Here is a 22,977-nt window from a genome sequence, read left to right as displayed (position 1 = left end):
CTGGCTCCAGTCTCACTGGAGGTTTTTGCCTCAGGGCACATCCAGACCAACCCAGTTGAACCTAATCCCATCAGGAGTCCTCAGAGCTCAGGGAGGCCAGGAACCACTAGAGTGCAGGGCCTCCCGAAAGGACAGGAACTTCTGGGTGGGCAAAGGCACTGGTGTACCTTGTGGACAGTACTGTGCCAGGCTTAGAGCATCAGACAGCGGAGAAGCAGCTGGAGAGAACTCCAGAGAGCCTGGGCAGCTGAGACCTTCCATTTGGCACCAGCCTTCTAGGAGCCTCAGAACACATATAGCCCACCCAATTGAACTTAATCCAATCAAAAGCCTCCAGAGGACAGGGAAGCCAACATTCCTCCCCCAGAGACTGTACCAAGAGATCTGACAAAGCTGCAAGAAGGGAGACTGACAGCCCCAAAACAAAAAAAAAAACGAGAGGAGCAAGAGCACAGACAAATACGGGGAGCAAAAAAGGGGTAAACACAAGCAAACAACAGAAAAAGAAGAAAGAAATTACAATAGACAGCTTCCATAGATGTAACGAGCAAAGAGTGAACGAAACAGAGGGGTAGGGATCAGCAAAGGAAAACTCAGAAATCCCAGTGAATTGGATACAGGCTTTTGAAGAACTCAAAATGCAGTTCAAAACACAATTAAGAGAGGCTGAAGACAATTGGGAAAAGAACTTAAAAACTAAGATAAATCATCTGGAAACAGAAAATAGTGTCTTAAAAGCCAAAATCAACCAGCTGGAAAAATGAGGCAAAGGAGATGAAAGATGAGGTGAAGAAGATGAAAGATGACCTTCAAAGAAAATCAGACCAGAAGAAAAAGGATGACCAAAAAGCCAGGGATGAAATCCAGTCTTTAAGAACCAGAATACAACACTAGAATTAAGTGACCTCACAAGGCAGCAGGACACTATAAAACAAAACTAAAAGAATGAAAAAATTGAGGAAAATGTGAAGCATCTCATTCACAAAACAGAGCATTTAGAAAATTATTCCAGGAGAGACAATTTAAGAATCATTGGTCTACCAGAAGACCATGACAAAAGAAAAAGCCTGGACATCATACTACAGGAAATTATTAAAGAAAACTGCCCCAATATCCTAGAACAAGAGGGAAAAGAGGAGACTGAAAGAATCCACAGATCACCTCCTGTACTTAATCCCCAACTGACAACACCCAGGAATGTTATAGCCAAATTCAAGAACTATCAGACCAAAGAAAAGATATTACAAGCTGCCAAGAAGAAGTCATTCAGATACCACAGAACCACAGTGAGGATAACTCAGGATCTGGCTGAATCCATACTGAAAAACCGAAAGGCATGGAATATGATATTTTGGAAAGCAAGGGAACTAGGTCTACAACCAAGAATCAACTACCCAGCAAAACTGACTATATTCTCACAGGGGAAAGTATGGTCATTCAACAAAATAGAAGAATTCCAAGAATTCATAAAGAAAAGACCAGACCTGAACAGAAAATTTGATGTCCAAGCACAGAACTCAAGAGAATCATCAAAAGGTAATTAAAAAGAGGGAAAAAAGAAAAACAAAACAAAACAAAAAATTTTTAAGAGACTCAATAAGTTAAAATGATATGTATCCCTATAAGAAAAGAGGTCATTGGCAACTCTTAAAAACTGTTGTTACCTGGGCAGCAAAAAGAAATACACTTGGAACAGTGACAAACTGTATAGGATGAAAGGATAAGACATAAATAAGCATATAGATATATGTATGCATAAATACATACACATGTGTATGTGTGTATATATATATGTAACTAGAGCTAAAAATGGGTTAATATTAAAAGAAATGGGAAAAGAAACAAATGGGGGTAAATTTAATGTCACAAAGAAGCTCATGGTGGGAGGGGGGAGAACATCAATACACTGGAATGGTAAAGAGTTCAGAGATAGGAAATACTCAAATCTTACGTGCTTTGAAATTAACCCAAAGAAGGAAGAACAATCCAATCCATTGGGGCAGAGAATAGATTTGCGCCCTATAGGGGAGTAGAAGGGTAACAAACGGACTGGTAGGGAGGGAGGGGAGGGAGAGGGTGGGGGTTAATTTTAGAAAGACTATAGGGAAAATAAGGGGGGGAAATAAGAATGGTGGGGGGGTAGAAAGGGAAGTGAAATAAGGGTGGGAACTAGGGGGACTGATTAAAAACAAACATTGTTGTAGAAGGAAATAGTGAAAGAAGAAAAGGCAGGAACAGGAGTAGAAATCAAAATGCAGAGTAATACACAGCTAGTAATCATAACTCTGAATGTGAATGGAATGAACTCACCCATAAAATGCAAGCAAATAGCAGTGTGGATTAGAATCCAAAACCCTACCATATGCTGTCTACAAGAAACACACATGAGGAAGATAGATACGCATAGGGTGAAAGTAAGAGGGTGGAGCCAAATCTATTGGGCATCAACTGATAAAAAGAACGCAGGAGTCGCAATCATGATATCCAACAAAGCCAAAGTAAAAATAAATCTAGTTAAAAGAGATAGGAAAGGTAATTACATCCTGATAAAAGTCAGTATAGACAATGAGGAAATATCAGTACTCAACATGTATGCACGAAATGACATAGTATCCAAATTTCTAAAGGAGAAACTAGAGGAGCTCAAGGATGACCTGAACCTTCCTCTATCCGACCTAGATAAATCAAACCAAAAAATAAATAAGAAAAAGGTAAGAGAAGTGAATGAAATCTTAGAAAAATTATTTGGTAGACATGTGGAGAAAAATAACTAGGGACAAAAAGGAATATACCTTCTTTTCAGCAGCACATGGTACATTCACAAAAATTAACCATGTATATTAGGGCATAAAAACATTGCAAACAAATGCAAAAGAGAAGAAATAATAAATGCAACTTTCTCAGATCACAATGCAATGAAAATAATAATTAGTAAGGGAGCATGGAGAGGTAAATAAAAAATTAATTGGAAATTAAACAATATGATTCTCCATAACCAGTTAGTTAAAGAACAAATAATTGAAACAATTAATAACTTCATTGAAGAAAATGACAATGATGAGACATCCTTTCAAAACCAATGGGATGCAGCCAAAGCAGTACTCAGGGGGAAATTTATATCCTTGAGTCCATATATTAACAAATTAAGAAGGGCAGAGGTCAATGAATTGGGCATGCAAATTAAAAAATTAGAAAGCTTGTTCATTAAAAATCCTCAGATGAAGACTAAGTTAGAGATCCTAAAACTCAAAGGAGAAATTAATAAAATTGAAAGTCAAAGAACTATTGATTTAATAAATAAGACTAGAAGCTGGTACTTTGAAAAAACAAAATAGACAAAGTACTAGTCAGTCTAATTAAAAAAAGGAAAGAAAAAAACCAAATTGACAATATCCAAGATGAAAAAGGAGACCTCACCTTTAATGAAGAGGAAATTAAGGCAATCATTAAAAACTACTATGCCCAATTATATGGAAACAAATATGGCAATCTAGGTAATATGGATGAATATTTACAATAATATTAATTGCCTAGACTAAAAGAGAAAGAAAGAAATTACCTAAACAACTCCATATCAGAAAAAGAAATTGAACAAGCCATCAAAGAACTCCCTAAGAAACTCCCCAGGTCCAGATGTATTCACAAATGAATTCTATCAAACATTCAAAGAACAACTAATCCCAATATTAAACAAACTATTTGACAGAATAAGCCAAGAAGGAATTTACCAAATTCATTTTACTACACAAACATACTGATCCCAAAGCCAGGCAGGTCAAAAACAGAGAAAGAAAACTATAGACCAATCTCCCTAATGAATATAGATGCAAAAATCTTAAATAGAATACTAGCCAAAAGACTCCAACAAGTTATCACAAGGGTTATCCACTATGACCAGGCAGGATTCATACCAGGAATGCAAGGATGGTTCAATATTAGGAAAACCATCCACATAATTGACCATATTAACAAGCAAACTGACAAAAATCACATGATTATCTCAACAGATGCAGAAAAAGCCTTTGATAAAATACAACACACATTCCTACTGAAAACATTAGAAAGTATAGGAATAGAAGGGCCTTTCCTAAAAATAATAAACAGCATATATCTAAAACCATCAGCAAACATCATCTGCAATGGAGATAAACTAGAAGCCTTTACAATAAGATCAGGAGTAAAACAAGGATGCCCATTATCACCTCTATTATTTAACATTGTACTAGTAACACTAGCAGTAGCAATTAGAGAAGAAAAAGAAATTGAAGATATTAAAATTGGCAATGAGGAGACCAAGTTATCACTCTTTGCGAATGATATGATGTTTTACTTAAAGAATCCTAGAGAATCAACCAAAAAGTTACTCGAAATAATCAACAGCTTTAGCAAAGTTGCAGGATACAAAATAAACCCACATAAGTCATCAGCATTTCTATATATCTCTAACCCATTTCAGCAGCAAGAATTAGAGAAATATCATTTAAAATCACCCTAGACAATATAAAATACTTAGGAATCTATCTGCGAGACAAATACAGGAACTATATGAACACAACTACAAAACATTCTCCACAGTTAAAACTAGATCTGAACAATTGGAAAAACATTGATTGCTCATGGGTGGGATGAGCTAACATAATAAAAATGACAATCCTACCCAAATTAATTTACTTATTTAGTGCCATATCCATTCAATTACCAAAAAATTTCTTTTCTGAATTAGAAAAAACCATAACTAAGTTCATTTGGAAGAACAAAAGATCAAGGTTATCCAGGGAAATCATGGAAAAAAAAAATACAAAGGAAGGTCGCCTTGCAGTCCCAGATCTCAAACTGTATTATAACACAGTGCTCATCAAAACAATTTGGTACTGGCTAAGAGACAGAAAGGAGGATCAGTGGAATAGACTTGGGGTAAGCGACCTCAGCAAGACAGTATACGATAAACCCAAAGATCCCAGCTTTTGGGACAAAAATCCAGTATTTGACAAAAACTGCTGGGAAAATTGGAAGACAGCGTGGGAGAGATTAGGTTTGGGTCAGCACCTCACACCCTACACAAAGATAAATTCAGAATATGTGAATGATTTGAACATAAAGAAGGAAACTATAAGTAAATTAGGCGAACACAGAATAGTATACATGTCAGACCTTTGGGAATGGAAAGATTTTAAAACCAAGCAAGACTTAGAAAGAGTCACAAAATGTAAAATAAATAATTTTGACTACATCAAATTAAAAAGTTTCTCTTCAAACAAAACCAATGTAACTAAAATCTGGAGGGAAGCAACAAATTGGGAAACAATCTTCATAAAAACCTCTGACAAAGGTTTAATTACTCAAATTTACAAAGAGCTAAATAAATTGTACAAAAAATCAAGCCATTCTCCAATTGAAAAATGGGCAAGGGACATGAATAGACAGTTTTCAGATAAAGAAATCAAAACTATTAATAAGCACACAAAAAAGTGTTCTAAATCTCTTATAATCAGAGAGATACAAATCAAAACAACTCTGAGGTATTACCTCACACCTAGCAGATTGGCTAACATGACAGCATAGGAAAGTAATGAATGCTGGAGGGGATGTGTCAAAGTAGGGACATTAATGCATTGCTGGTGGGGTTGTGAACTGATCCAACCATTCTGGAGGGCAATTTGGAACTATGCCCAAAGGGGATAAAAGACTGACTGCCTTTTTGATCCAGCCATAGCACTGCTGGGTTTGTACCCCAATGAGATAATAAGGAAAAAGACTTGTACAAGAATATTCATAGCTGTGCTCTTTGTGGTGGCCAAAAATTGGAAAATGAGGGGATGCCTATCAATTGGGGAATGGCTGAACAAATTGTGGTATATGTTAGTGATGGAATACTATTGTGCTCAAAGGAATAATAAAGTGGAGGAATTCCATGGAGACTGGAACAATCTCCAGGAAGTGATGCAGAGTGAAAGGAGCAGAACCAGGAAAACATTGTACACATAGACTGACACACTGTGGGACAATCGAACATAATGGACTTCTCATTAGTGTCAATGCAATGTCCTTGAACAATCTGCAGGGATCTAGGAGAAAAAACACTATCCACAAACAGAGGACAAACTGTGGGAATAAAAACACTGAGGAAAAGCAACTGCTTGACTACAGGGGTTGAGGGGATATGATTGAGGAGAGACTCTAAATGAACACCCTAATGCAAATACCAACAACATGGAAATGGGTTTGAATCAAGAACACATGTGATACCCAGCGGAATCGCGCATCGGCAATGGGAGGGGTGTTGGAGTGGGGAGGAAAAGAAAATGATCTTTGTTTCCAATGAATAATGTTTGAAAATGACCAAATAAAATAATGTTTAAAAGGGAAAAAAAAGAAGTCAGGTAAGTTAAATAATTAGTTTTTGGTTTATTAAATATAGTTATATATTACAATTATACATTTTTGTTATTTAAACTATAAATATCATGAAATTAGTTTTTTTTTTCCTTGAAGTGACACACCACCTGAGTTATACTTGTTTTTTTGGCAAATTTTGACACACCAAGCTTAAAAAGTTGCCCATCACTGATGTAAGCCTTTGTTAAGTCTTTGAGTCAGCTAGTATGTCTTTCCTCCTGGTATCATGGGAGATGGGATAAGGGTGCTGAGTGAACTCAGGGTCAGTTCCTACATTTGTTTTTGCCTTCTTTTGTATTCTGGGTAGGACTTCTGGCCAGAATTTCTAAGGTTTCCTAAACATGGAAATGGCTAAGTTTCTTTATCTTCGGCCCACAGTTTCTGTTTTGTAGAGGTTTCTGAGGTTGTGGAGATCAGAGAAAATGGCTAGTTTGTTATCTTATTGCTCATATCACCCAGGGGTCCATTTTGTTTCAATATCAAACATAAATAATGTGGGGACATCCTAAATTGGGCCTAGTCCAAAACTTTTGGCAATAAATTCTTCTTCCATCTACGGATGGAAGACTTGAAAGATAATTTCTGCCTTGCTCTTTAAATTTATGACCCAGGGATGTATAGGGGCCATCTCAAACTAGGTGGGTAGAGCCAATTGTTAAATATTCAATGTGATCAGCTATACTTCATAAATCAGCAAATTTTACAAATCAAGACTTGATTTATTATTTTGTGATGGTCTAGAATTAAGAAAGTAATAGGAAAGATGTTAATATGCAGATTAAATTTAAAAGTGTGTCATGCCTTTATTCTGCCCCACCCCCTGCTTCTCCACAAATCTAGCTGTTAAACCTTTACCAGCACAGCCCTGGATATCACCCTTTATGTTTAAACATAAAGTCCTTGCCCAGTTTTCTAGGGGTTTAGGGCTTATCAAACACTAGATTTATTTGCTATTGTACTTTGTGCGCTTAATCTGTTTCACTAATTGATTTCTTTAGTTTTTAAAAAATACCAACTTGTTTTGATGCCTACTATACAGTTTGAGTTCAGTTACTGCGAATACCCTACTACTCCTCACTTTGTCATTATTTACCTTGAAGTCCTTGATATTTTATGCCATTATATGAACTTCATTATTATTTTTCTAGCTCTATAAAGTAATTTTTTTGTTGTTTGATTGGCATGGCACTAAATAAATTAAATTAATTTAGATAGCTTTGTAATTTTTATCACATTATCTGCAAGTAATTAATATTTTCCCAATTATAGCTACCTTTATTTCTATAAGTAGTTTTTAAAAGTTTCTTCCCCCCCCTTGTGATCTTGTTTCTGCTCCCTTGTCTTTCTCGTTTCCTCACCTCACCTCTGATTGCAGATTTTTACTCTTTCTTTACTTTTAATCTACCTATTCATTACCATTTAGAAAAGGATATTCTGAAAAGATAAAGCAAGAATAATTGGCACAAAACAAAGTGGAAACATTGTCTCCTTGCACACACAAGTTTCTTGTGGGGAGAATAGGCTCACAGTACTGTGGTTGTGAGGCTCACTTGTAGATGTGGCAGAGAATTTTTCTCTTGACATCTGGCCCTGGCAGTGGTTTTCTCACTTCATGGATTCCTCTTGAAGTTCCCTCTAGGTATTGGACTCCAGGGATTTGTGCCTTTTTTGAATCCCTAGCTGGTACTTCTCTACATCACAAAGAATTGTGATCCCTGAAGCTGCCACCATTCTTGAGTGACTGCATTTCCATATTTGTCCAGAGGCACTTCCTTTGTCATCCAGTTCTACCACCTCCAGTGGTTTTGCCACTGCTTCTAGTTACCTGTGGGATCACTATATCTCCTGAACATACCGTGAAATGTCTGAGCACTCCCATCTCAAAATACTTAGTCCCCTAAAATCTGGAAAGAATAAGCACAAAAGAAATAGGGGTGCCATAGCAGTTGGGTGGGTGGGGGAATGCTGCCAGTTGCCCCTCCTTCTACTTAGTAGCTCAAAGCAGTTTTGTCTCACTTGACAGCAAAAAGGAAAAGAGTGAGAGATGGGTGGGTCATTGATTTTGTAGGCACAATCATTTCTGAGCCTGTACTTCCTGAACCATTGGTTCTTAACGCCCTGCAACCAATTACAATTAGGTTACTTTTGTCATCACACAGTACCAAACCCCAGTCACACATGACTAGAAACAGGCTTTCACTTCACATGTTGAAATGGAGCTAAGCAGTGAATATCCATGCACACTATGCATATAACTCACCAGGGAGGGCATCCTCTGATATGGATACAAAATTACAACTAATGAAAGGATTAATTATTTGACAAATGTACTTGGGAAAATTGGTTGTTAATGTGGCAGAAAAGAGATTTGGACTCATTTCATCATATACCTTTTATGTTAACAATTAAAAAATATGGAAGAAAATAGAATAAAATATTTATCTCATTTGTAGAGAAGATATTCAATTTTCAATTAAAAATAGACATTATTAGAGATAAATTAGATATTTGATGAATTAAGAATTAGCTAAATTAGAAATTTAGAAGTAACATATTAGATAAATTATTAGAAATAAATGTTAGTTGACATGTAGAGATAAAAAATTTTTGTACAACAAAAATAATTAAGAAAATAATAATAGATGGATGAATATTTATAACAAATTGGGAAGCAAAGTGGCACATTGGATAGAGTACTAGGCCTGCAGGCAGGAAGATGAGTTCAAATTTGGCCTCTTATAAGCTATGTGACTCTGGAAAAGTCACTGAACCCTGTTTATCTTGGTTTCCTCATCTGTAAAATGAACTGGAGAAAGAAATGGCAAAGCACTCAAGTATCTTGGCTAAGAAAACATCAAATTGGGTTACAAAAGGTCAGATACAACCAAAAATGATTAAATAACATGACAGATAAATATTTGACATATGAAATATGTAATATTTCAGAATGCTTGAATTACAGACCAGGATGAATAGTCAAGGGCTAAAAAGAGACAATTTGTTTTTGAATTTTATTTTTTTGTTATTCTGATTTTGATAAATACCAAAAATCATTATTTCCATATATAGAAGATTATATATGAAAATGTGGATATTCTGTACAGATTACTTTTTCAAGTAATAACAATTAAAATAGCTAATATTTATGTAGCACTCTAAGGTTTGCGAAACATGCTACACTTGATACCTCATTTGATCATCAAAATAACTCTGAGATAGCTGCTATTATAACTGCTATTTTATAAATGAGGAAATTGGCTGAATTGTTTTGAGTCACACAAATAGTTGATGTCTGAGGTAGGATTCAATTTCAGTTATTTCTGACTCCCAAATATTGTCCTATATCTACTATGCCATCTAGCTGTTTGTATATAAGTATATATTAAATTCAATGTGTTAGTTTCATAGCTATATAGTTTGTTCATGCCTTCTTATGGACTTCCTTCTCTTCTCTTCTGTGCACATTTTAAATGTAGCAATGACCTTTTCTTTCTTTTGGCATCAATATCACGAACTCTCCCCTTTTTTCTTAGGTCCCACTATAAATATAAAGCAAAACAAAGCCCTGACTGGTAAAAAAAAAAAAGCATATTTTTTTTTTCAAGCAAAGCAAATCTATATGTTGGCTACATCTAAAACTATATGTCTGATTCCAAACTGTTAGTCTAATATTTCTTTCTAAGAAGGTGGGTAATATGCTTTGCTTTATCATCAGTCCTCATGAGTTGTGGTTGGTTATTGCGTTGATCAGAGATCTTAAGTCTTTCATAGTTTTTTTTTTCTTTCCTGAATTGTAGTATTATATAAATTGTTCTTCTGGTTCTGCTCACTCTGCTCTGCCTCAGTTAATACAGATCTTCCTAAAGTTATGTGAATCTACTCCCTTTATTATTTCTTCCAGCATAATATTCCATTACATTTTGTGTCAACAATGCATTAGTGTTTCTGTCCTTTAATAACCTCTCCAGTATTTGTCCCTTCTCTTTTTTTCATCTTTGATAATCTGATAAGTGTGTGATGGTTTCTTAGCATTGTCTTATTTTATATTAATGGTAATGATTTGGAGCATCTTTTTCTTGTTTGTTGTTAGCTTAGATTTTTTTTCCTATGAGAGCTACCTGTTCATTTCACTTCGCCATTTATCTACTGGGGAAGTCCCCCTATTGATTCTTTATATATCTTGGATATCAGACCTTCATCAGAGAAATGATATAAATATTTTTCCTAATTAATTACCTCCATCATGATTTTTTAAGTGCATCATCAAAATACATTTTATCTTGTTTTCCTTTGCTTTAAGAAAAGCTCTTCTATCCATAGTTGCAAAAGGCATTTCCTTCTTTATTCCTTTAAAGCATTTAGGATATAACTTTCTATGTCTAGTTCATGCACATTTCTAACTTTTTTGGTATATGACATGTTGGTTTAAATCTGATTTCTGTCAGGTTGCTTTCCAGTTTCCCCATCAGTTTTTAATGAATGAATGATATGAATTAATTAATTCCCACTCTGATAGTTGAAGTGTTAATTTACCACTACAGTTGCTTCTGTATATTGCATACTTAATCTGTTCTTCTGATCAACTTTTCTGTTTTTTAATCATTATAAAATAGTTTGACTATTACTAATTGTGTAGTTTGAGATATAGTACTGGTAGTACTAAATCTGGTGCTTCTTTACCAACTAAAAATGCTTCTTGAAATCCTCTACCTTTTGTTCCTCAGGAAGAATTTTATTATTATTTTTCTGGACACAGACAATTTTCAAAAGAGTAAATTTTAGTTCTTTTTAATTTGTGTATTTTTGATTTTTTATGGTTCCAAGAAAATGTGATCTACAGCAATAATTTTTCAGAGAGGGAAATTAATTTTGTTATATAATTTCTTGCTTATCAAATTTCCAGAAATAATTTTTTTTAATTGAAACTCAGTGCTTTTGGACATATGGAAAAACAGATACACTCATTCATTCCTAACAGAAGTGAAAACTTAGAGAATTTTTTGGGATGGCAGCTTGATGGTATTCAATAAGAGGGATACAAAAATGATACCTTTGATCACATACTTGGAAATATACCTGGAAAATCTTGTCAAAACAAAAAAGCCCCATTTGTTTAAATATAGCATCATATGCAATGTGAAAAAAACCTGAAATTATCTAAATGTACCACAAAAGAAGAATGGATAATAAATTGTGGCATTGAAATGGAATGGATTGCTATAGTATAATTAAGATCAATAAGCTTGAAGATTAAAGAAATCTGGTGAGATTTCTTGAAATTATGTGAAGAAAAAAAAGAACCATTGAATGAAATATACTGTAACTATGACCATGTTGTAAAGGATAATTTTATTGTTTTGACTTAAAATTCTAAATTAATTGGTTGCCAGGGAAAATCCCAAATAATAAAATACCCAAGTCAGCTGGAAATTATGGTGATTTTATTTAATATAGAGAGAAGGAATTAAGGAGAAGAGGGAGGGAGAGGGAAAGAGTTAATTTAAATTGCTCTGGCTCAGGTTGAGCCAGGCAGGAGTTAAAAGGCTTTGGTCAAAGAGGCCTTCCTGAGCCCAAGGGAAAAGAAAGTCAGTCTTATCACTCACCACAAGACTGTCTCAAGGAAGCTGTCTGAGTGAGCTCCTTTCAGGCTGAGTTCCACCATTGAACTGCCCTTATTCCAAATGTCCGAATCTCCCTTCTGGCCTTTATATTCTCATTTTAAAGATCTTTTATCTTGTGTCACCTCCCCTAAATTTTCACATCTACCAGTCACAGTAGACACTTTTCTCCAGGACTGCCCATTTTTTAGTTCTCACCTTCTTTGATTAGATTTTTCTCTAGGACTGTCCACTCTTTAGTTCTCATCTTTCTCTGGTTAGATTATATCTTTTGAGCTACTTCACACTTCTTTGTTAAGTTCACCTTTTGTTAGTTACTTGACCTTTTTGTGATTAATTTAACCTTCATAGGTACTTAACATCTTTTTGTATTAAGGTCTAAAAATAGCTTAAAGTTCTAGCTTCACTATAAGGTGAGAACTAAATACCTTCATTGTTCAATTAGGAGATTACAACTTTATCTTCCCCTAAAGTACTGTCTGAGTAGGGTGGAATAATTTTTAAAGTTCACAATGTAGAAGGGAAAAAATGAATGAGAATGAATAGACAAAGAAAGAATCTTAATAAGGTCTTGGAAAGATTGGAAAAACTGTTATACTGCTTATCTGTTGCAAATAATTTAAATGTAAATAGCAACTAAAAGTTTAGAGGTTGAAATGATACTGTTAATATATTCATTTAAAGAAAAGGTTTTAAATGATGAGGAATTCACTACCTTTTGAGACAGTCCATTATTTTTTTAGGTTGCTCTCATTACTAGAATTTATTACATCTAGCCTAAACTTGCCTTTTGATGATATAAAGAGTATAGTTCTAGTCTGAGGTTTAATCTGATTTCTTTAGATTGGAACAGACTTACTATTTTAAGTCACTCTTTCATGTTTATATGTGTAGAATCATGGCTCTGAGATTTGAAGAAGTAACCATATAATTTGGTTGTTTCAGGATAAAGGCATTGCTGTGGGGTTCATGAGTGTGTGTTCACAAGTGAACATGGAACTACTACATGAGTGCTTTGACTTGGGACCTTTCCATGGACTTTGCAAACCTCATCCTGATGATATTTTGGGAACAGAAAAAGAGCCAAGTGTACAAAGTGAAGAAGGTACAGTTGAATATGATGTGAATGCATGTGTGCGCCTATATATATATATATATATATATATATATATATATGTATGTATAAGCAAAAATGCATATCTGTATATGCCAATATACACATATGTATAAATATATATACCTGCATTTATATATCATTTAAAGGTTATTAAAGCACTTTTATAAATATTTAGTTTATTCTCACCATAACCCTGGGAGGTAAGTGTTATTATTATCTGTGTTTTACAGATGAGCAATCTGAGGGAGACAGAGCTGAATGACTTGCTCAGGGTCCCATAGGTAGGAAGCTTATAAATCTAGATTTGAACTCAGGTTTTCTTGACTCCTGACCTAGTGTTCCATCTACTATGCCAACTATGCTGAAATAAACATGGGACAAAATACTAGTGTTCCATCTACTATGCCAACTATGCTGAAATAAACATGGGACAAAATATTTAGCTTTGTGGCTTCTAAATGATGGAATTAGAGCTTCCTGCATATTTTCTCCTTGTCTCTTTTAAAGAATAGCTCATTTGGTTAATCAAATTGAGTTTAATTTTAAATGAGCCATCCCAAATAAAGTAGAAATTCCTATTTGAATTTTGTATAACTGTGCCTTTTTATTATACTGAGTAAAATCTCACTGATTCATAATAAGATGATTCAGACACAGATTGGTGTGATTTTTATTGAAATCAATCATTTTAAAAAATTCTTATGAGAAATTAGCCTAAAATAAAATCTAAAATTAGCAGCTTTAAAAAAAGACTTAAAAATTGGTACTTAAGTACATCTTCAATTTCTGGTTCAAATGATTAATTCTTAGACATATATATAGTGATTATAACATATTATTATATTATGTAGACCTATTGCAGACAGTTGTTATGAACTTACCTCATTTTATTTTTTATTAACACCTCATTTATATTTTAGCCTGTATCATATTTTATCAAAAGTAATTAAAATAAACTTCTCTTGAAAGATCCTGTATTTTAGACTCTGTAAGCCAAACGAACTTTTCCCTGTCCACAGTATTATGAATTCATGAGTTTGCTGCATTCTTTTATAACCACCAGGTGGTGCTGGCAAGCAAGACAGGCCAAACTGTCAATCAGTCATAAACCAGGGATGGGGGCGGGAGACCTGTGTGTGCCTGCCTTGGAAACTTACTCCCTGCTCTCTTCAGGTGGGCAGTTTCCCTAGGAACTTCTTCCCCTTTGAGAATATGTCTTCATTTTTAAACCTATACACTCTACCTCCTATAGGAGGTGAAAAATGTCCACCTGCCTCATTGGTTTGCTTTTGGGGCTTTATTGGCTTATATATTCAGTAGGAGTATGACTGTCTTGGATTATTTGCTAGGGGTGTAAAGTCAGCAGTTGGTCTCATTTTGCCCAAAATGCTTAAGCCTCAATTTCATTACTGCCAGATTGTCTCCTATCTCTGAATAGGGGATCCATTTTGTTTTCTTTATTGCTCCAAATGGCCTATTCCAGCTTAGCTTTTGTGGAAAAAATCCACTCCATCTCTGTTCCTTATTTTATCTCTAAATTTGAATCATAATAAAATACAGAATACGTCTTGAATATGTTGTCCAGTATTTTTTAATCATAAATTAAAAACCTAAGAATAAAAGTGAATATTTAAGCAAGAAGTTAGAAGTACATAAATAACTTATGGGGACTCTCAACTTCTCCCTGGAAAGAGGGAAGGGGAGAGGAAGAATATGTAACTCTCTCTTTTCTCTGTCTGTATTTGATCAGTAGCATAGATTTCACCTAGGTCATAGTCCATAATTCTATTGTACACATTGCCCTTCCTCATGACTCATCACAATTTTATATAGAGGCCAGATATTTGCCATGTTCTCTCTATGGTTCCACACATATATTATTTGCAATGATCTGCTTTTCATGCTTACCCTGGATTCCTCTGGTATCTCTTTCTCATAAGCCACTTCCTCTTCAAGGTCAGAGTCAGAGACACACTGAGTAGTCTGTGCCCAGGTGACATCTAAGACCACAAGAGGCTTGGAGAGTGCTGATTAATAAAAATTAAAAAACAAGACAACACCCTTACCGTTATCCCTCCAGAACCAAATCTCTATGAGTAGAGCCCAAAAGATATCATACATTCTGTAGTTAATTATTTGATGACTTGTTGATCTTTGTATAAAATATAAATCATCTTGAATTTCCCTATTTTCTTGATTCTGAAAGAATTTATTAGGTATATTGGATACTAAGTAAATTGGCATACAATTGTGAGTCTTTGTATCCTTAGCAATGCTGATCCCTGGAAAGAAGATGTCATTTATCTTTATTTTTTTTTTATTTTTTTATTTTTTTATTTTTTTATTTTTTTTTACTTTTTTTTTTTTAATTTTAATATTATTTTATTTGGTCGTTTTCATACATTATTCACTGGAAACAAAGATCGTTTTCTTTTCCTCCCCTCCCCCCCCCCCCCCCCCCCCCCCCCCCCCGCCTTTCCCTCTCCCATAGCCGACGCATGATTCCACTGGTTATCACATGTGTTCTTGACTCGAACCCATTTCCCTGTTGTTGGAGTTTGCATTATAGTGTTCATTTAGAGTCTCTCCTCAGTCTTATCTCCTCCAACCCTGTGGTCGAGCAGTTGCTTTTCAGCGGTGTTTTTACTCCCACAGTTTATCCTCTGCTTGTGGGTAGTATTTTTTTTAGATCCCTGCAGATTGTTCAGGGAAATTGCATTGATACTTATGGAGAAGTCCATCACCTTCGATTGTACCACAATGTATCAGTCTCTGTGTATAATGTTTTCCTGGTTCTGCTCCTTTCGCTCTGCATCACTTCCTGGAGGTTGTTCCAGTTCACATGGAATTCCTCCACTTTATTATTCCTTTTAGCACAATAATATTCCATCACCAACATATACCACAATTTGTTTAGCCATTCCCCAATTGAGGGGCATCCCCTCATTTTCCAATTTTTGGCCACCACAAAGAGCGCAGCTATGAATATTTTTGTACAAGTCTTTTTGTCCATTATCTCTTTGGGGTACAAGCCCAGCAGTGCTATGGCTGGATCAAAGGGCAGACAGTCTTTTATCGCCCTTTGGGCATAGTTCCAAATTGCCCTCCAGAATGGTTGGATCAATTCACAACTCCACCAGCAATGAATTAATGTCCCCACTTTGCCACATCCCCTCCAGCATTCATTACTTTGCATAGCTGTCATGTTAGCCAATCTGCTAGGTGTGAGATGATACCTCAGAGTTGTTTTGATTTGCATCTCTCTGATTATAAGAGATGTAGAGCACTTTTTCATGTGCTTATTAATAGTTTTGATTTCTTTGGCTGAGAATTGCCTGTTCATGTCCCTTGCCCATTTGTCAATTGGAGAATGGCTTGATTTTTTGTACAATTGATTTAGTTCTTTATAAATTTTAGTAATTAAACCCTTGTCAGAGGTTTTTATGAAGATTGTTTCCCAATTTGTTGCTACCCTTCTGATTTTGGTTACATTGGTTTTGTTTGTACAAAAACTTTTTAATTTGATGTAATCCAGATTATTTATTTTGCATTTTGTAATTCTTTCTAATTCTTGCTTGGTTTTGAAGTATTTCCCTTCCCAAAGGTCTGACATGTATACTATTCTGTGTTCGCCTAATTTTCTTATAGTTTCCTTCTTTATGTTCAAGTCATTCATCCATTTTGAATTTATCTTGGTGTAGGGTGTGAGGTGTTGATCTAAGCCTAATCTTTCCCACACTGTCCTCCAATTTTCCCAACAGTTTTTATGAAATAGTGGATTTTTGTCCCAAAAGCTGGGATCTTTGGGTTTGTCATATACTGTCTTGCTGAGGTTGCTTGCCCCCAGTCTATTCCACTGATCCTCCTTTCTGTCTCTTAGCCAGTACCAAATTGTTTTGATGACCGCTGCTTTATAATATAGTCTGAGATCTGGGACTGCAAGACCCCCTTCCTTTGTATTTTTTTTCATTAATTCCCTGGGTATCCTTGATCTTTTGTTTTTCCAAATGAACTTTGTTATGTTTTTTTCTAAATCAGTAAAAAAAATTTTTGGGAGTTCCATGGGTATGGCACTAAATAGATAGATGAGTTTGGGTAGGATGGTCATTTTTATTATATTGGCTCGTTCTACCCATGAGCAGTTAATGTTCTTCCAATTGTTCAAGTCTAGTTTTAGTTGTGTGGAAAGTGTTTTGTAGTTGTGTTCATATAGATCCTGTGTTTGTCTCGGGAGATAGATTCCTAAGTATTTTATTTTGTCTTGGGTAATTTTGAATGGGATTTCTCTTTCTAGTTCTTGCTGCTGAGCTGTGTTGGAATTATATAGAAATGCTGATGACTTATGTGGGTTTATTTTGTATCCTGCAACTTTGCTAAAGTTGTTGATTATTTCAATTAGCTTTTTGGTTGAATCTCTAGGATTCTTTAAGTAGACCATCATGTCATCTGCAAAGAGTGATAATTTGGTCTCCTCCTTGCCTATTTTGATGCCTTCAATTTCTTTTTCTTCTCTAATTGCTACTGCTAGTGTTTCTAATACAATGTCAAATAATAGAGGTGATAATGGGCATCCTTGTTTCACTCCTGATCTTAATGGGAATGGATTTAGTTTATCCCCATTGCAGATGATATTAGCTGATGGTTTTAGATATATACTGTTTATTATTTTTAGGAATGACCCTTCTATTCCTATGCTTTCTAGTGTTTTTAGTAGGAATGGGTGTTGTATTTTATCAAAGGCTTTTTCTGCATCTATTGAGATAATCATGTGATTCTTGTTGGTTTGCTTGTTGATGTGGTCAATTATGTGGATAGTTTTCCTAATGTTGAACCAGCCCTGCATCCCTGGTATGAATCCTACTTGATCATGGTGGATGACCCTTCTAATCACTTGCTGGAGTCTTTTTGCTAGTATCCTATTTAAGATTTTTGCATCTATATTCATTAGGGAGATTGGCCTATAGTTTTCTTTCTCTGTTTTTGGCCTGCCTGGCTTTGGAATTAGTACCATGCTTGTGTCATAAAAGGAGTTTGGTAGGACTCCCTCTTTGCTTATTATGTCGAATAGTTTGTATAATATTGGGGTTAACTGTTCTCTGAATGTTTGATAGAATTCACTGGTGAATCCATCAGGCCCTGGGGATTTTTTCTTAGGCAGTTCTTTGATGGCTTGATGGATTTCAATTTCTGATATGGGATTATTTAAGAAAACTATTTCTTCTTCTGTTAGTCTAGGCAATTTATATTTTTGTAAATATTCATCCATATCACCTAGATTGGTAAATTTATTGCCATATAGTTGGGCAAAGTAGTTTTTAATGATTGCCTTAATTTCCTCTTCATTTGAGGTGAGATCCCCCTTTTCATCCTTGATGCTATTAATTTGCCTTTCTTCTTTCCTTTTTTTAATTAAATTAACCAGTACTTTGTCTATTTTGTCTGTTTTTTCAAAGTACCAGCTTCTAGTCTTGTTTATTAGCTCAATAGTTCTGTCACTTTCTATTTTATTAATTTCTCCCTTAATTTTTAGGATCTCTAGTATGGTTTTCTTCTGGGGGTTTTTAATTTGTTCATTCTCAAGTTTTTTGATTTGCATTTCCAATTCCTTGGTCTCTGTCCTCCCTAATTTGTTAATATATGCACTCAGGGATATGAATTTTCCTCTAAGTACTGCCTTGGCTGCATCCCATAAGGTTTGAAAGGATGTTTCGCCGTTGTCATTTTCTTCAACGAAATTGTTAATTGTTTCTATGATTTCTTCTCTAACTATCCGATTTTGGAGTATCATGTTATTTAATTTCCAATTAATTTTTGATTTGGGTCTCCATGTACCCTTGCCGATCAATATTTTAATTGCCTTGTGATCTGAAAAGGCTGCAGTTAATATTTCTGCTTTTCTGCATTTAAGTGCCATGTTTCTATGACCTAGTGTATGATCTATTTTTGTGAATGTGCCATGTGGTGCTGAAAAGAAGGTGTATTCTTTTTTGTCCCTATTTATTTTTCTCCATATGTCTATTAATTCTAATTTTTCTAAGATTTCATTCACCTCTTTTACCTCTTTCTTATTTATTTTTTGATTTGATTTATCTAAATTTGATAGTGGTTGGTTCAAGTCTCCCACTAATATGGTTTTACTGTCTAATTCCTCCTTCAATTCTCCTAGTTTCTCTATTAAAAATTTGGATGCTATACCATTTGGTGCATACATGTTGATTAGTGATATTTCCTCATTGTCTATACTTCCTTTTAGCAGAATATATTTACCTTCCCTGTCCCTTTTGATCAGGTCTATTTGTACTTTGGCTTTGTCAGATATCATGATTGCAACTCCTGCCTTCTTTCTATCGGTTGAGGCCCAAAAGGTCTTACTCCAACCTTTAATTCTAACCTTGTGAGTGTCAACCCGTCTCATATGTGTTTCTTGAAGACAACATATGGTAGGGTTTTGTGTTCTAATCCAATCTGCTATTTGTCTGCGTTTTATGGGTGAGTTCATCCCATTCACGTTCAAAGTTATGATTGTTATTTGTGGATTCGCTGGCATTTTGATGTCTTCCCCTAGTTCTGACCTTTCTTCTTTAGCTTTCTCCTTTTGAACCAGTGATTTACTTTAGGTCAGTCCCCCTAGTCCCCTCCCTTGAGATGCTTCCCTTTCTAGCCCCTCCCTTTTTATGCTCCCTTCCCCTCCCCCCTCTCCTTCCCTCCCTTTTTGTGCTCCCTCCCCCCTCCCCCTCCTTAATTTTCCTTTCTTTCTTGCCCTAATGGATAAGATAGAATTCAGGATCCCACTGGATCTAGATGTTCTTCCCTCTCAGATTTGATTTCACTGAGAGTAAGGTTTAAGTACTTCCACTTCACGCTCTCTTCCTCTCCTTCTCATATGAGAGTTCTTCCCCTCCCCTTCCCATGTGTATCTTTATATGGGAAAGTTTATTCTATTGATTCCCCCCCTATTTCTTGAAGTTAATCTTAGTATTATCACGGTTCCCCCCTCCCTTTTCCTTTTTTTGCCCCAACTTTCCCCAAATCTTCTTGATTCCCCAATCTTTCCCTATGCATGTTTCTTCTAACTACTCTTATGATGATACAATTTATGAGAGTTACACAAAACATTTTCCCCACATATTAATATATATAATTAGATGTAAATGTAGTCCTTATAGAAGAGAGTTTGACTTAAAGAGAAAGATAAGATTTATCTCCTTTTCCCTTTCTTTCATATTTACCTTTTCATGTTTCTCTTGCTTTCTGTGCTTGGATATCGAACTTTCCACAGAGCTCTGGTCTTTTCTTAGCAAATGCTTGGAAATCTTCTATTTTGTTGAATGCCCATACTTTCCCCTGGAAGTATATAGTCAGTTTTGCTGGGTAGTTGATTCTTGGTTGGAGACCCAGCTCTCTTGCCTTTCTAAATATCGTGTTCCATGCTTTGCGGTCTCTTAGTGTGTTAGCCGCTAAGTCATGTGTGATCCTTATGGGAGCCCCCTTATATCTGAAGCTCTTCTTCTTGGCTTCTTGTAGGATTTTCTCCTTTACTTGGAAGCTCTTGAATTTGGCAATTACATTCCTAGGCGTTGTCTTTTGGGGATTTAGTATAGAAGGTGTTCTATGAATCCTTTCTATTTCTATTTTGCCCCCTTGCTCCAGAACGTGGGGGCAATTTTCTTTTATAATCTCCTCTAGAATAAAATCCAATTTGTTGTTTACCTCTGGTTTTTCTGGGAGACCGATGATACGGAGATTTTCTCGTCTTCCTCTGTTCTCCAGGTCCGTGACCTTCTCAGTGAGATATTTTATGTTTTCTTCCAATTCATTAATTGTTTGGGTTTGCTTTATTGATTCTTGCTGTTTTATCATCTCACTTTCTTCTAGGTGCTTGATTCTGGTCATTAGGGACTGGATTTGCTTTTCAGCCTTGTCTGCCCTTGTATTGGATGCTTCGAGTTCTTTTTCCAATTGAGCAGTCTTATCTGTCAGACAGCTGATCTCTTTCTCCCATTTTTCTTTCCAGAAGGTTTCCATCTTTTGGATAAGTTCCAGTTTGAGATCTTCCAGAGCTTGTTGATAGTTTCCATTTTGGGAGGCGTGTTCTGAATTTTTTTGGATTTCCTCTTCATTCTCCTCTTTCCCTTGGGTACTTCCACCATAAAAGTTTTCAATAGTCACTTTTTTCCCTTTCTTCCTGGAGGCTTGATTTTGGGCCATGTGAGCCATCCCTTTGGTGGTTTTATTTCCCTTTCCTTTTTGGTCTGGGGTCTGGGTTATAAGAGTGGTTTTTCTGTGAATTTAGGTTGCTTCAGACTAGTTCTTCCCAGCCTCCGAGCCCAGGTATTCAGCTCCGCCCAGATAATCCGTGCGCCTTGTTCAGCGCAGCCCGCCCGAAGTCCGCTGGCTTCTCCAGTGAAAGCGCCCTGAGACGTTTTTTCCTGGCAGTCCCCAGATCCCAAGGACCCTGGAGTGCCCCCCCAGACAGAGACGCTCCCCACTCACTCGCTGTCCCGGTGAGCACTCAGGTAGCTCACTCTGGTTTAGTGGGGGAGGTGGGGTGGGGGAAGGGCGGCTCAGTTCACTTTTCTGTGCAAGCTTTTCCTTCTTATTTTAGTGTGGAAATGTTCAAGCCCCACGTACCTTTGCCTCTGTGGGGTACTGGGGAGTCCTTCTGTTCCTCCAAAGGTGATTTTATGCTCCTTTGATGTAGTCTATTTCGTTCGGTGCTGGGGAGAGGAAACGTGCCGCGTCTAGATTGCAGCCATGATTACCCGGAAGTCTCTCAGAAGATGTCATTTATCATTGGTAATATTCCCAAAGTCTTTCTAGGATTATAGATCTGCCATTGTTGCTCTGTTCCTTGTGTGACCCTGAGAATCCAGGGTCACCAATCACATCATTATTGGGCATCAGAGTGAGCCTTATGGAGAACAAAAGTATAAGTAAGGAAAACAGTAAAGTTTCTGGTCCATGCCATGCTCTTTTCTTATTATATATGAAAACTTGTTATTCTTTTTCTCCTAGAACATGTAATATCAACAACAAAAATGAACCTAATGCCTTTCAGACAGAATTCACCTTCAAGTTAGTTTAATATCATAGGCTTTTTTGTGTATATGAGCTGAAATGGATTTAACACATAATCAACTGCTGAATTATAGTTAAGAAAATAGTAATTACATTTCGCTACCTGTCTACAAACAACAAAGAATGAGGAACAGAAAATCATTCTAAATGTGCTGTGATCTCTCTCATTTCTCTGATGAAAGTCTTGATAACAGGAACAAATAATGAAAAGAAAATGTAATTTTTGTAAAATATTTACCCAAAATACTTGTTTAAAACAAACTCACATCAATGTACATTATACCACGCACTTTGCATAGTATTTTTATTTTTCAAAGCTTTTGCACATAAAATATCTCATTCTATCCTCACAACACCCTTGTGAGGGAGGTGGAATAGGAAACATTATCCTGATTTTGTAGATGAATCCGATCAAGTAAATTTTGGGGGAGTCACACAGCTAGTTGGTGACAGTGCTAAAGACTAGAATCTGAGTTTCTATCCTTTTTTGTCAAAGACAAATAATATTGTTGAAATTACTTTCCATATATTTTCAGAGTATGTTTACAAAGTCCAATGTAAGGCTCAAAATACAATATACTACAATATGCTTTCTACCCAGCATTAATGTATTCCATGGTCAGTAGTTTACCAGTTGAATAAGTGTTTTTTGACTTCCTATCTTGGCCTTAGAGTCATCAGAAAATAGGATATTTGCTTCAGTGATTAATATTTATTTTTTAAACTATTGATTAAAAAATTTTAATTTAGAATACTTTTCATGGTTAT

General features: G+C 35.7%; 1 protein-coding gene across 6 annotated transcripts in view; it reads left to right on the top strand.

Annotated features, from left to right (window-relative positions):
* CFAP61 (cilia and flagella associated protein 61) overlaps window positions 1-22,977 on the top strand; it is a 402,581-nt gene that overhangs the window by 61,323 nt on the left and 318,281 nt on the right. For all 6 annotated transcript variants that reach the window (XM_056813840.1, XM_056813843.1, XM_056813842.1 and 3 more), the window contains one exon: window positions 12,960-13,119. In XM_056813840.1, the coding sequence (XP_056669818.1) occupies window positions 12,960-13,119 (160 nt within the window). The remainder of the gene's footprint in view (window positions 1-12,959; window positions 13,120-22,977) is intronic.

This window comes from Monodelphis domestica, chromosome 1 (assembly GCF_027887165.1).
Source record: "Monodelphis domestica isolate mMonDom1 chromosome 1, mMonDom1.pri, whole genome shotgun sequence".
NCBI classification, from domain to species: domain Eukaryota; kingdom Metazoa; phylum Chordata; class Mammalia; order Didelphimorphia; family Didelphidae; genus Monodelphis; species Monodelphis domestica.
This window is presented reverse-complemented; position numbering and strand designations above follow the sequence as displayed.